The sequence below is a fragment of the Notamacropus eugenii genome, chromosome 5 (assembly GCF_028372415.1).
Source record: "Notamacropus eugenii isolate mMacEug1 chromosome 5, mMacEug1.pri_v2, whole genome shotgun sequence".
NCBI lineage: Eukaryota > Metazoa > Chordata > Mammalia > Diprotodontia > Macropodidae > Notamacropus > Notamacropus eugenii.
Genome location: NC_092876.1, coordinates 155339193 through 155354384, shown reverse-complemented (window position 1 = coordinate 155354384; position 15192 = coordinate 155339193). Strand labels below are relative to the sequence as shown.

Below are 15192 nucleotides of genomic sequence, written 5' to 3'. Positions count from 1 at the left end.
AATGTTTAATTACTAAATATTACTATACATATACTTTTGTGAAATGCTTTACACTTGTTATCTTACAGTACTACCTACTTTATATTTTAATGTGAACACAAACACAAACATATTTTATTGATATTTGTTAAGCGTTTGACTTTCCCTGCTATTGAGAAATATAAAGGAAAAATGTAAACTTCACTATGGCAAGAAAAGTACAGTGCTAACAAATTATCAGTGATGGGAAGATATGAGTCCTTACATTTCAATAAACCACTCCGCTCCCTCCAACTAATCCTTGTATGATGTGATTTAGATGCTCTTTTCCAACCTGGTGGCACTCTCCAGCTTTAAAAAGTCCTTCTTTTTAAATGTGGCACTAAGAAGTGATGAAAATACTAGCAGATATGAAGTGATCAGGATAAAGTATAGGAGTACTAATCTCTGATTATTCCAGGACATTATGCCTCTCTTAATGAAACCTCATTTAAATAATGGTCTTGGTTATATCATATTGTTGACTTATACTGAGCTTGATGTTCACTAAAATCTATAGATCTTTTTCAGATAAACTGTTGCCTATAATGACCTGCCACTCCCTGCCCCATCCTTCCTCCACGTCCACCTGTCCTGTCCTTGTGAATTTTTCATCCTGACTAGTTCTTTTTGGATCCTGCTTCCTCCAACAACATGGCACAGTGGATAAAGTCGTTAGACTTGGCTCTTGGATCCTGCCTCAGAAAGTTACTAGCTGCGTGATGCGAGGCAAATCTCAATCTCTCTCAGTCTTTTCCATCTGTAAAACAGATATGATAGCTGTAGCACTTATACCATGGACTCATTGCAAGGTTCAAATTAGATACTATTATTCCTCATTCTTTTTATCTTTTACTATCATTATTGTTATTAGTATCATTAGCTACTATTCTTCCTAGCTTTGTGTTATCTGAGAACTTGACAAGCATGTCACCTATGCCTTATCCAAGGCATCAACAGAAATATTAAACAATACAGGGCCCAGCACAAAGCTGGGAAGTGTTCCACTGGCCTCCCTCCAGGCTGACAGCAAACCACTAATGACCACATTTTGGGTATAGCTACTCAACCAGCTCTGAAAACACGAATTATACTATTGTCTAGCCTACATCTCTTCATCTTTCCAAAAATAACATGAGTGACTGCCAAATACCTGCTAAGATATAAGTTAACCATGTCTCTGCTGCATTCCCCTGACCTAGCAATCTAATATCCTTGACAAAAGAGGTAATGAGCTTTGCTGACATGTTCTTGATGAATCCATGCTGGCTCTTTATGATTACCTTTTCCTTTTCTAGATGCCAACTAACCAGCTCTCTAATGATGTGCTAGAATATTGCTAGGATTTAATTGAGGTCAAGCTCATTGATCAGAGTTGGCAGAATGCATTCTCTACCCCCCTGCTTTTTTTAAAATTAGGACATCTGCCTAGTTATGTTTTCAAAGACAACTAACAAGAATCAAGCAATCACATCTCTTAGTTCTTTCAGTCTTCAAGGACAGAGTTGATTGGAACCAGGTAACGAGCAAATCAAGAGCATCTAGATGCTCTCTTACCATTTTCTTATTCATCTTGGGTATTAACTTTCTATGTGTGTTTTGTCTTCCCAATTCAAACACCACTAACTTTGACAAAGAAAACAAAACCAATTAAGAATTGAGGACAGTATTAATTATCATTATCCTATCACTAGACAACATAGGAAACAAAACCCTTAACTCTTTTCTTTTTTGTTCTTTGCTTTCTTCTTCAATCTCAGTTTTACAAATCCATATTGCACATTTGCATTAATCTTCTGTTACTTGCCTTTATGTGGAAGACTGGATGTTTATTGCTGACAGAATCAGTGAAATTACAAGGAATGAGAAGTTTAGGGAGAAAGATAAACTCAGTTTTAGACATGTTAAATCTGAGATATCTGAAGGGGCATACAGGAGAAGCCTTGTGAGCAATGTGGGCATGCTGAGCTCAAAAGTGAGACTAGGACTAAAGATTTGGCAGTCACTTAACTAATTATAGTAATTGAAGTCATAGGAGTTATGAAATTGCCCAGGGAAAGACAATAAAGAAGCATAAAAATAAAATTTGGGGAAAATAATCCTTATGCATTAGGAAGTGGGTGATGAGTCAATGAAAAGAACAGAGTAAGAACTGTCCCAAAGGCAAAAGAATATTCAGAACAATGTAATTATTCTGACTCCAAAAGAGAAGAAAGGATTTTGGTAGTAGAGGTTGTCCAACAGAATAGACTACAAGAGGGTCAAGGAAGATGAGGATTGAAAAAAAGTGATTGAAAGCAGTTTCAGAAGTGTTAGAAGCCAGATTGCATGAGATTGTGGAGAATATGAGTGTCAAGAAAGTGAAAGTCACAGAAAATATTTTCAAGAAGTTTGGCAGTGGAAAGGAAAGAAATAGGACAATATCTAGATGGAGGAGCAATGTTCAGGGGTAGACTTTTTAAAGTGAAAAGTTTTTTAGTATTGGGTAGATTTGAGAATATTTGTAGGTAGATAAGAAGCTGGTGGAGAGGGAAAGATTGAAGACAGAAAGAGGAAATCATTGTTAGAACAAAGCTGGGAGGAGAGAAATCAATCAAGGGCGCAGTTAAAGGTGCATTGGTGAAGAATATTCATGCTTCTTTTGTGACCAATAGGAAGAAGGAAAAATAAGTTGATGTTGGATTTTTGTGGAAAAGAGAAGGGGAGTTGAGGGAACTCATGTCGGATAAACTTGATCTTATACCAGTACCTTCAAGTCAAGTCAAGAAGCATTTATTAAGTGCCTACTGTTTGCGAGGTACTGTGCTAAGTACTGGGAATATGAAGAAAGGCAAAAAACAGTCCCTGCTCTCAAGGAGCTCAGTCTAATAATAACAACTTTTAACCACCATAAGACTCTTATCTCCTCTTCTTTAGGAGCAAGCAACTGAGCGGAATTCATTTGAGAGAAAAGTCTGTGAAAGTACTTTAGCAAGATAGGTGGGGAATCTTCATCTACAACTTTCTCCTTACTTTGTACTTCTTTTAAGGCAGGAAAATTTCTACTTTTTGCTTCTCTAAACCCAAGGATCCATAAAGGCTATCTGCCTATACCAAATTTCCATTCATTTGGTATCTCTCCCTTTACTTTCATCCTTATCCATAGCTGGTTCAGTCCTCCCTCTACCAATCTCTATACTTTTCTATCCTGTTTATCCAGTGTATTCTCTGAAACTACTTTTCTACTTTTAACAAAGTTCCCCTTATTACCTCAGATAATTTTCTCTCACCCTGCTTCTATTTTCACATGATGACTGAATTTGCCTCTCATCTAATCACTATATATCCCTTGGCTCACCTTCAAAAAAATTCTGGCTACTCCTCTCATTCTCCCTGAAACATACATGGCCAATATTAAGATTTGGGGTGTTTCTTGCTCCTTGATATTTCCAAACTCTCACTGTACCACATTTATTCACCAAGAAATTTTCTTTGAATTTTATTCCATTTGAATGTATCCTCCTATCTAGATCCTTGTAGCTATCATCTACCAGCTTCCAGTTCTTCTTCCAACCTTTCCCATAGTAACACAGTTACTAACACACTTCACAGTTTTTTTCTCCACTCCCAAACTCTACTCTCATTCATGATGACTTCATGATTGGCATTGTTAACTATTTGAAGTTCGTCACCTTGAACTCCTATGAGCTTTATTTCTGGTCCCTTCAGCCACCCACCTAAGTGGTCTTTCATCTTAGCTCTCATGACAATCTCACATTGTTTCATCTACCAAAACAATCACAGAATCACAGAATTTCAGAGTTAGAAGTGACCTCACTGGTTATCTAGTGCCTCAATCCTCACCTTTAACTTTAACCCAAATACGTGTAGAATTTCTTGTAGAATAGAATGCACTATTTTCCAAGGAAGTTTATTCCACTTTTGGACAGCTCTAATTTTACAGATAGACAATAGGGTCTAAAGTTAGGAAGACTCATTTTCATGATTTCCAACCTGACCTCACACATTCAGACTCTGGGCAAGTCCTGAACCCTTTTTGCCTCAGTTCTTCCTCTGTAAGATGAGCTAGAGAGGGAAATGGCAAATCACTCCAGCATCTTTGTTAAGAAAACCCCAAAATGGGGTCATGAAGAGTTGGACATGACTGAAAATGACAAAACAAAAGTTATGTAGATATTCAAGTCTGAATTTGTCTCTTGGTTCTCTTGAACCATGAAATTGAAATCTATTCATTCACGGAAAATGTGCTTACCTCTCTCCCTGTCTAACTAATTTTAAACCTTTTTTGGTGTTCACTAAAAGCCATGATCCTTCAGTTCTTTGCTGTTTTCATGTAATTATGTAGTTCATAACTCCTGCTCTAACTTTAATTTCATTCTTTTGTAATATTAACCTAACATATTAATCTAACATAGATGAAGCAACTTAAGTTACTGTCCTCTACTTTCAGGATCCTCTCTTGTTAGTCCTTCCCTTTTCATGCCCTGCCAGTGTTCAATAATATATGCCACCCCTTGCATTCACCTTTTCTGTCCCTATTCTGAAGCCATTGAACATTGTTGAAGGAAGTTATAAAATCATGTGGCCCAGGACCACTAAAATTTTTAGTGTTTCACTGAAATTTTTTTATACTTCTTTGACTCCCTTTTACTAGCTCAACCAATATTTTCCCTCAAGGCTTACCTGATGCCTCCAGTTAATGCTTTTGTCCTCTTCAAATTACTCTACGGTATTGATGTATTTATGTAAATGCTATCTTCTCCAATCCATAACCCCTAAAAATTCAACTCCTTGGGTCAGAAATTTTCTTTTGTTTTTATCTTGACAGAGAATACTATGGAATAAAAGGATAGATTGCTGAGCTTGAAGACAGGAAGCCAGAGGGTCAAATGGGCAAGTCACTTAACCTACGCATGCAACTGCCTAGCAATTCTCTATTAAATGATAGCCTGGTTGAATCAGAGGTGTTTCTGTATTATGTCTCTACATGTTGATGAAATCAAAGATATTTTTTCTATTTCCCTAGAACTTAGTGCAGAATACCTTACACAAAGACAGAGTTTAGTAAATTTTTAATTGAACTGAACCAAAGTCTAACTCCAGCTTGTCTCTTCCTCTCTTCTCAGATCATGACTTTGCATCCTTCTTTCCTGAGAAAACTGTGAGCTCCCTCATCATTCTTTCTTCGAAACTCATGTCATAGTCTCCACTGCCTTTGTCTACCTAAGCCTCATGCCTGGAATGCCTGCCCACTTCATCACCCTGGCTGCCTTCAGGACTCAGCTAAAATACTACCTTCTGCAGCAGATCTTTCCTGGTTCCCTCCAGCTGCCACTACTTTTACTCCACTAAGTTTATTTTCTATCTATTCTGTATGCATCCTAATAGGGCATCTCCCCCATTAGAATATAAATTCCCTGAGCACAAGGACTATTGGTTTTTTTTGGTTTGTTTTGCTTTGTATATTCAGGATTAGCAGTCTCTTGGAACACAGAAATAACTTAATGCTTGCTGACTGACTGATTCTACTGGTTCAATTATCATCTCTATGAAAATGATTCCTAAATCTGTATATCCAGTTCTCATTCTTCTCTTAAATTCCAGTTCTGCACCTTCAACTTCCTGTTCAGTGTTTACAACTGGATAGTTCAATGGAATCTCACATTCAACGTGGATCTCATCTTCTCTCCCTCTAACCTACCCCCTTCATGTTCCCTTTTTTTGTTTTATAGTATCACCAAACTTCCATTCACTTATTAATTTATACATCCATTCAACAAGAATTTATTAAGCATCTGTTATGGGTCAGGCAGTGTTCCAGGCACCAAGGATTACGCTAGGACAAGTCACCCAAGTTCAAATGCTAATTATCCTTGACACTTCTCTCCTGCTTATTCCTTCCATCCACTGCCAAATCCTTCTGCTTATACCTCAGAACCTTCTCTCCACTTCCAACGCCATCACCCTGATTATATTTTAGGCCTTTACCACATCATGCTTGTACCACTTTGACACCCTCTTAACTGGTCTCCTTCCCTCCAATCTCTCTCTTTTTGTCTAGCAAAGTTTGCTTGTTTCTTTTTTTTTCATACGGCCATCAAGCATACCCTTGATGCATGTGTAGGGTGCTCACTGAGGGGCTAGTCTTCATCTTTCACGTATTCCCAATGTGAACTTTCCACTCTAGCCAGAGCAATACCTCACAGTCCCTTGAACACATGCTTTGCTCATGCTGTGCCTAACCTCAAAAGCCATATTCTATTCTTTGTTTTTTTCTGTCTAAATCCCAACTATTTCTCAGTGCAATTCCCATGAAATTCTGTACTACATGATTATTAAATGGTGCACATGGAGATGTTTTCATAGGATCAAAGATGATCTCTAAGGTCTGTTCCTATTATAGATTTATGATCTTCCTGTTATACATCTATGACCGTAAGATTCATAACAGACTGATGGCCACTGAAGGTTTTCAAACAGGGAAATCATTTACTCAAAGTTGTGCAATAGGAAGATTAACCTAACACTGTACATAAAACGTATTATGGGGGAAAGACTAGAGGTGGATTAAGTAGTGTGAATTTAATGTGGACTTAGTCAATATAATTTTATGACTTTCTTTAACAACATATGGATACTGAAAATGAGAATAGAGAAAATGGGATATATAATCCAGGATTAGGACGACTGATCTAATAAAGTTTAGGAATGAGCAACAGCAAGAGTACAGGTGTATAAATAATAGAACAAGAAAGTTAGAAAAATGACAGAAAAGGAAGTGAAAAACAAGGAAAGTAGGAATGAAAGGGAAGATGAATGAAAATATATATCTGATTCTTAACATTAATTTAAAATGACATTTCAAACTTCTCAGATACCCTCACTTCTCAATAAGCATCTTCTTCCACTGATGATTATTTTATAAAGCTGGGGGGGGGGGGCACCTCCAGATGCTTTAACAATTTGAGACTTTTATTAATAAGAAAGTTGAGGAAAATATTGCTAAAATTCCAAGAGAATCTAACCTATATATAAAAGCACTTTTAAAAATTGGGAAATAATGGTAAATTAGCATAAATGAATGGGTTCTCATACAAATATTTGTTAAATATTATCAATGTGGAGTATCAGTTGAAGGGTTTTCTAGTACTAAGTTGCTGTTATTTTCAAAGGCGCTTTCTCAGAAACACATCACAACTTAAAATTACATAATTAAACATTTGCTAAAAAATTACTTAAATATTACATGAATATTGACAAATATTTCTCAATTCTACACAATTTCAAATACTCAATTTTTGTTTGACATCCACAGTGTACTTTTTGATTAAATGCATTTTAAAAAGTCAGTAGACCTCTAGGAAGAAATATGCTTCAAACCCATTTGAAATCATCAAGAAGTTACCATACTCTACTTCCCTCTTTTCATGAAGTCTTTAGACCTGAGATTACTGCATTCAATATAGAAAAAAAGGAGGGCCCTGAGATCAGAAAGCAATAGAGCAGAACTCTTAGGGTTCTTTTGCTGGCTGACTTAAGAGTCACTCCATTCGTTTGTGGAGATTCCAAGATTTAGTATGAGCAGATTAAAAAGATTTTATTGCTGTAGATATTTGTAGCTGCAAAAAAAAAAAATCTAATTTTTAAATATAAATATGTTTGGTTGTGTAGAGTGTAAATAAAGTGAACTTAAAATGTTTTCTATAAAAGTCTGAGAATTTTATGATATACTGCTGGATAGTAACTAGTTCAATGAACTTGAAGAGTTTTTTTTTTAAGTCTACCACTACAAAATAAATAGCATATGTTATTTATAGTAAAAACAACCCTATAAATGACATTTCTTTACAAGGCATCCAAATTTGTCTTCATTTGAATTAATATGATTAAAATTATAACAAAGGAAAATATCCTACATTAACACCTGCATTTTAAAAAGGAAGCAATTTTCACGGTGTTCAGAAATACAATTTTATTGTGCAAATGTCACTCAACAAGAGAGTACATTAATGTAATGAAAGAATAAACTATAAAATAATTGATGAAGTCCACTTAGTGATTAATATTTTTTCTTATTTTTAATATACTGCATACCATAGTATCCCATTAGCTCATTAAAAATCTTTTCTATTCATCAAAAATTTAATTTTAAGTACTCAACAGGAAAAATAAAATTAAATAAAGTTGTCTTATTTGAATTGCTAAAGTTAAATTTTAATTAGTAATAATTCTACCAGCACAATAATGCCTCATATACAACATTCAAAGTATCAGTTAAGTGGCTTGAAAAGTACATAACTTTTTCTAGATAGTATTTTTAAGTTGTAAAGACTAAATATCTAACAGGTACACACAATATTTTAAACTAGATTGTATCTTCTGAGAGGCAAGAGGCAAGTATAACCAGAAGTTTGAAATGAATAGAACAGCTCCACTTACATAAGTATAATAACTAAATGTAAACAATCCTACCTTCCATTGCCCTTTTAAAGAAGACCTTACAGCTTCCACAGGTAAGAACTCCATAGTGACAACCAGAAGCTTCATCCCCACAGATTAAACAAATCTTCTGAGGTAATGCTTCAAAACCATATTGAGGACTCTGGCTGGCTTCTGTATCTGGCCTTTGAATTAAATAGAAATATGATGACATTTGCAACCTTCAACAATGAACTCTTTAAAAAAACAACCATGAATTCAGCGTTAATTTAAAAAAAGAGTCCAATGATTCCAAATCAAAATTTAACTAATTTAAAATGTGCTGATGAACAGTTTCAGATTTCCTTTCCTTTATTAACTTTATAAATAGACTATTCAATTGTGACATTCTTCAGACACAAACTTTTTAGCCAGACTCAGTAGCACCCAGTTAGGTCAACAAATGAGTGACGATGTAATGCCTGGGAAAGGCAACGTCCGTAGCAAAAATGAATCATTTCCTAGTAAACGTTCAAATTAGAAGCTGTCAGCTGAGATGCTAGCCTTTTTTTTAATGACAGCTAAAATACTTTTAAAATCCCTCCTCCGTCTAAATTCTTTGAAATGTGCTCTTTCCTTTACCCCTGGAGCAACTAGATGTTTACCTATAGAATACTTAAAGGAAAAGACAAATAGACTTTACTATGTACACACCTGCACCTGTCCAATAAACTGATAGAAAATACATAAAAAGGTATCTCTAACCGAGAATCTTCCATGGTTTTGACTGACAAGTATAAATAAGCTACTAGTGGTCATTTCTAACCGCCATGCGAAAAGCCGGATGCAAAGTTTTATCTTCAAGAAAGGTAACTTTACTTTTTAGGATACTGTAGCACAAGCTTTTTCTGCTTTGGTTTCGGTGTGCTTCTTTGTCCTCACGCCGCACTAACTAGATTCTAAGTGGAAACTGACAACTGCCAAGTTCAGAAAACAACGAAAGGGCCAGCCCTCGCCGTTTCCCTCCTTTCCTTCAGATCGCTCTGGCCGCTTCCGTCCCTCGCCACTCGGATTTGACTCAGCCGGAGTGACGCGGCACATTTTTCCAAGGGCGGTGCTGGCCCGCAGGTTCCAGCTCAGCTCCCAAATTTTACCTAGAGCTTCGGAGGCCCCCAGGTACCCTCAGCGCCTTACCTCTGAACGCCAGATGAGGAGGAAGGGAATGTGGGGAGGAGACAGAAGGAAAAAAGTAATCTCTTCCCTCCCCCAATTCAGAACAGTTCCTCCACCCTCTCTTGGAATAAGATCGGGAGGCGCAACCTTGAGGACCGTTATCTTCTTGGAAAGGTCGTAGTGGCACCACAGAATTCCTTGTAACACCGCTCCCCCGCCCCGAGCTTTCGCCCTCTTCCCCTCCTCCCCCACCCCCCCACCCCTGGGGACTCGGATTCTAGAGGTTACGGCAGGCAGGCTCCCAGCCTGCCCCCCGCCCGCACCTTCTGCGCCCCACTCACCTCAAGTAGTTCAGATAGGGGGGGTAGACCTGCGGCAAGCCCTCCTTCAGAACGGCCGCCTGATAGCCCAGCTGGGGGAGCCCGAGGGGCTGGTAGAGTGTTGAGGCCGCGCCGGTGGCAGCGGCCGCGGCCGAGGCCGAGGTGGAGGGCAGGCTGTCCCGGGGCAGGAGGCAGCCGGCTGCGCTCGGCCCTTTGCAGTGAAGCGGCCCGAAGGGGCCCGGTTGAGGCGGCGCGGACTCGGCTTTGTACAGGATGCACTCGAGGGTGGACAGCGAGGCTGCGGCGGCCACGGACGAGGAGGAGGACGAGGACGACGACTTCGACGACGACGAGGAAGTGCTGGTGGGGGCGCTGGAGGGGGCTGCCAAGTCCCCGGGTCTAGACGAGGGCGCCCGCGGCTGGGGCGGTGGCAGTGGCAGCTGCGGTCCCAGCACGTAGTCGGGGCCGACGGCCGGGTTGGGGCCGGGCACCAGGTAAGAGCGCGGGGAGCGGGCTGCGCGGTCCCCACCTTCCTCCTCCTCCTTGATCTTCAGCGTCGGCGGCTGGAGGTCTCCGTACAGCGCGTACGCGTCTTCCTTGGGCTCGGCGTCCGGCTGGAAGGCGCAGTCCGGGAAGTCGCCGCCGGCTCCAGGGGTGGACGAGGAAGCGGGCGAGTCCCGGGGCTGCGTGAAGGCTTCCGAGCCACCCTCGTAGCCTTCCACATCCAGCAGGTGCCGGGTGCGGGCCGCCAAGAAGGCTGGGTTGATGGGCAGGATGGGCAGGTGGATGAAGTCCATCAGCGAGGTGGCCAGCGGGGAGCGCCCCGGGGCTGTCGACTGCTCCTGCTCGGCGGCGGGGCCGGCTCTGGGCGCTGAGAAGCGAGGATCGTCCCTAGGCACTGGGGGGACGCCTCCCGCAGGCGGCAGGGTCGGGGCCGTGGCCACTGCCACCCCGCCGCCGCCCGCTAAAGCCCTGGACCTGCCTTTGGGGAGGTGCTCTGCCGAGCTCTCGGGCCCATCCTCGGCCCGCGGAGGTTTAGCGGCTGCCTCTGGCCACTGGGGGCTGGCGGCCAGTAGCGGCCGGGACGGGGGTGGCCCCCCCGGCGGGCCCTTGTGCGAGGCCGCAGCACCTGAGACTTCGCCCTCCTTGCCCGGCAGTCGGTTCATGAGCGGCGGCAGCGCCCCCTGGGATGAGGTAGCGACCCCAGGGTCTTCGGGGAGCTCGGTGCCAAAGAGGCACCAGGGGGTGGCGACGCAGGCGGGAGGGCTGGCGTGACCGTGTCTTGGCCCCGGGGGCGCCAGCAGTGTGTCCAAGACACTGTCCAGCAGCCCTCCGTCCTTATCCGAGGGTCGGACGCTTCCAGGTCTTCCTCCTTGGCTTCCTCCACCTGCTCCTGCTCCTACTACGGGATACGCGCCGTGTACCTCGGGCAGGACCTGCTCGTCTTCCCCCTTCCCGTCCGGGGGCTCCTCTTCGTCGCTACTTCTGGTGAAGAGTAACCTGTCCAAGGATAAGGGAAGTGCCGTGACCACTGGAGAAGTTTCCGAGTTCTGAAGAGATCGAAAAGGGTCAGGGTCCGGGTGATCCAAGAGGGGGGATTCAACATCAGAGGGGGAAGGTGCACCATCCACCACGTGGGGAGTCCGTGGATCCTTTGCCTTCTGCTCTGTCATGACGACCGGGACACCCCCTTCTCTCCTCCGCCCTAGTCCGCAGGGAGGAGGGAATAGAGGGGAAAAGGGGGGGGGGGGGGCAGAGATGTCCGAGAGGAAAGGGAGGGAAAAAAAAGCTCACTTTGATTAAGCCCAGGGGATGGTCAGTCTTCTAGGCTTAAAAAGGGCGGAAGCTGGTCACTCTTTACACTGATCCTCCATCCTCTTGGAAGGGGTGGAGGCTGGATGTTTTTCCAGGTTTGTAGATTGGAGTGGGGAGTAGGGGTGGACGAGAAAGTGATTGTGGGGATATCTTTTTGTTAATGTGGTTCCAGCGGAGAGAACCCAGGCGGCTCCTCTTATTGCCAATCGGAGTTCTGGCACGATTGTTAAGTCTCAAAACCGTAGCCCTGAGACTGGGCAAATCGTTACTCTCTGAGGAGATCTCCCTTCCTCGGCTGCAAAGCCCATCCAAACCCAAGCCACAGAACCTCTAAGATAAGACTCTTTCCTTTTCCCTCAGCTTCGTTTTGTAAGTCAAGTCCTGGTGGGAGTCAAATCTGGCTGCAGCAGGATAGCCCCGAGGACTTAAAGAAATATTCGCCTCCGCCCCCTCAGTGTCTGCTAGGTGCTCCTTTTTTTCGGCCCCCACTGAATTAAGAGAAGAGACTTCCCAGCTTTAAACTCGGAGGAGCTGCCGAAGTCTTTGCACCTCCTGCATAGCGTCCAACCGCTTAGGGTGAATAGTAGCAGGACCTTTGATGAATTGTGTTAGGCGCTTCTTAGTTGAAATCACTCTCAACAGCACAGAGTGACTGGAGGATATGCTGCCCCCGCACCGGAGTCCTCTCTTACTGGGTAGAAAGAAGCTGAAGTCATTATCAACCTGGAGTAGCTCCAGTCTTCAGATCGGTTTGCTACCACCGGTCTTCCTCTATCTGGCCCCGCCTAAGGCCCTTCCCCCCGACCAATTATGGGACAGCTCACTGTCTCTCCATTTGTACCCAGACATCTCCCAGAGCCTGGGAAACGAGGTATTATTTTCACCCAGAGGAGTCGGATGAGCAAGTTACATCGTGTAAGAGATAGAATCTTTACAGATATCTGGTCAAATGTGCTGACAAATAATTTCCCCTTTCTTTACAAATCATAAGAAGAATACTCTCATGCAACAATTTCTCTTGAATCTTATAAATTATACCATTATTTTACAGCCAAATAGTTGCAATTTATACAGTAATATATTAGGAATTTAAAGTACTGGACAGAAAACTGTTTAGTGTTCTTAATTAGGGGTTCATTGTCTTAAAATTTAAGAAAAATTTCATTTAATACCAACACCAAAGTTTCTATAAAGCTGGACCATTTCCAGATCCCCTTTATCTGGAGCAGCATGATGTGCTCTCCCCAATGCTCATTCTCTGTGCAATGGGAGAAGAGGAAAAGGAAGTGGCGGTGGAATTTGAAAGTGGAAGCTAAATAATAGTATTTTCTCTCAGCCCCTGTTTCCTCATTTGTAATACTGAGAGTATGACACAAAGTATTGGTATCAAAGAGGGAATTGTAGGGAATTTGCTTTGTTAGCTATAAAGCAGTGTATATGTAAGAAATCGTTATTGTCATTCTAATTTTGCATAGGAAGTTTCAATTCTAGTTGTCATACTTATTTTTTTCTGTCCCCAATTAATACATTCTGAAATTTCAGTCTGTACTTTCAGGAAATTTTGTCTTTATGTCCAATCTCAGCTTTGCTATTGGAATCATCCTGGGCTTTTCCCTTTGCCTTTCCCCACAAATCCACTCAACTGTCCAGTTGTATTTCCTCTTCCTCTACAGTCTGTTTTTCATCTCCCCTTTTGCTTCACTCACCTTATAGTTGAAGCCCATATCATCTTTGGACTGGATTGTATTACAATAGCTTCCTAATTAAATTCCAAATGTTTGGTTTCTTCTTCTCTTAGTCCTTCCTCCATACAGATATGACTGTCACTCTGTAGTTATTGCCTCTAGCATCGAGGATAAAATATAAACTCCTGTTGTTTGGCTTTTAAAACCATTGGTGTTATGGATGCAACCTTCCTCCCTGGACTTATTTCCTTCATGCACTCAACTTTACAACCAAACTGGCCTACCTGTAAATGACATTCTATTTCTTGACTGATTCTTTGTGCAGGCTATCACCTATGTCTAGCTAACATTTAAAACCTCTGCTGGTCCCCAGGGATTGGAGCACTACACCAAACCATCTCTAAGTTCATATCATTTTTTAATTTAAAAAGACTTTAGTGATCAAGTAATACAACTTTCTCTTTTTTTCTTTTTTTTGATATATTTTTAGTTTTCAACATTCATTTCCACAAGATTTTGAATTCCGAATTTTCTCCCCATTTCTCCCCTCCCCACTCCAAAATACCATGCGTTCTGATTACCCCTTCCCCCAATTACCCCTCCCTTCTAACACACTCCTCCCTTCCCTTATCCCCATCTTCTTTCTTTTCTTGTGGGGCAAGATAGATTGCTATAACCCATTACCTGTATTTCTTATTTCCTAGTTGCATGCAAAAACAATTCTCAACATTAATTCCTTAAATTTTGAATTCCACCTTCTCTCCTTTCCTCCCTCCCCACTCATCCCCACTGAGAAGGCAAGCTATTCAATATAGGCTATATATGTGTAGTTTTGCTAAAGACTTCCATAATAGTCATGTTGTGAAAGACTAACTATATTTCCCTCCATCCTATCCTGCCCCCTATTTATTCTATTCTCTCTTTAGACTTTGTCCCTCCTCTAAAGTGTTTACTTCTGATTACTCCCTCCTCCCATTTGTCCCCACTTCTATCATCGCCCCACTCCACTTATCTCTTTCTCCCCTACTTTCCTGTAGTGTAATAAAGATTTTCATACCAAATTGAGTGAGCATGTTATTCCCTCCTTAAGCCAAATGTAAAGAGTAAGCTTCACTTTTTCCCTCTCACCTCCCCGCTTTCCCCTCCATCAAAAAAACTTTTTCTTACCTCTTTTGTGAGAGATAATTTGCCCCATTCTATTTCTTCCTTTCTCTTCCTAATATATTCCTCTCTCACCCCTTTTATTTTTTTAGATATAATCCCTTCCTATTCAACTCACCCTATGCCCTCTGTCTACATATATATGTATATATATATATATATACATATATATATGTATATATGTATAATCCCTCCAACTACCCACATACTGAGAAAAGTTTTGAGTTGCAAATATTATCTTTCCATGGAGGAATATAAACAGTTCAACTTTAGTAAATCCTTTATGATTTCTCTTTCTTATTTACCTTTTCATGCTTCTCTTGATTCTTATATCTGAAAATCAAATTTTCTATTTAGCTCTGGTCTTTTCATCAAGAATGCTTGAAAGTCCTCTATTTCATTGAATAACCATTTTTTCCCCTGAAGTATTATACTCAGTTTTATTAGGTGATTCTTGGTTTTAATCCTAGTTCCTTTGACTTCTGGAATATCATATTCCAAGCCCTTTGATCTCTTCATGTAGAAGCTACTAGATCTTGTGTTATACTGATTGTGTTTCCACAATACTCAAATTGTTTCTTTCTAGCTGCTTGCAGTATTTT

The 15192-nt window shown here is 41.3% G+C and overlaps 1 protein-coding gene across 3 annotated transcripts in view; it reads right to left on the bottom strand.

Moving 5' to 3' along the window:
• PGR (progesterone receptor) overlaps nt 1-11726 on the bottom strand; it is an 87407-nt gene extending 75681 nt beyond the window's left edge. The window contains exons 1-2 of one of the 3 annotated variants that reach the window (XM_072611290.1): nt 9951-11726; nt 8491-8642 (exon numbers count right to left, since the gene is read on the bottom strand). In XM_072611290.1, coding sequence (XP_072467391.1) covers nt 8491-8642; nt 9951-11602 — 1804 coding nt within the window. In that variant the 5' untranslated portion in view covers nt 11603-11726. Of the gene's footprint in view, nt 1-8490; nt 8643-9315; nt 9516-9630; nt 9929-9950 lie in introns of those variants that run through there. The other 2 variants (XM_072611291.1, XM_072611292.1) reach the window with 2 other exon arrangements.
• Between the last annotated feature and the right edge of the window lie 3466 nt (nt 11727-15192).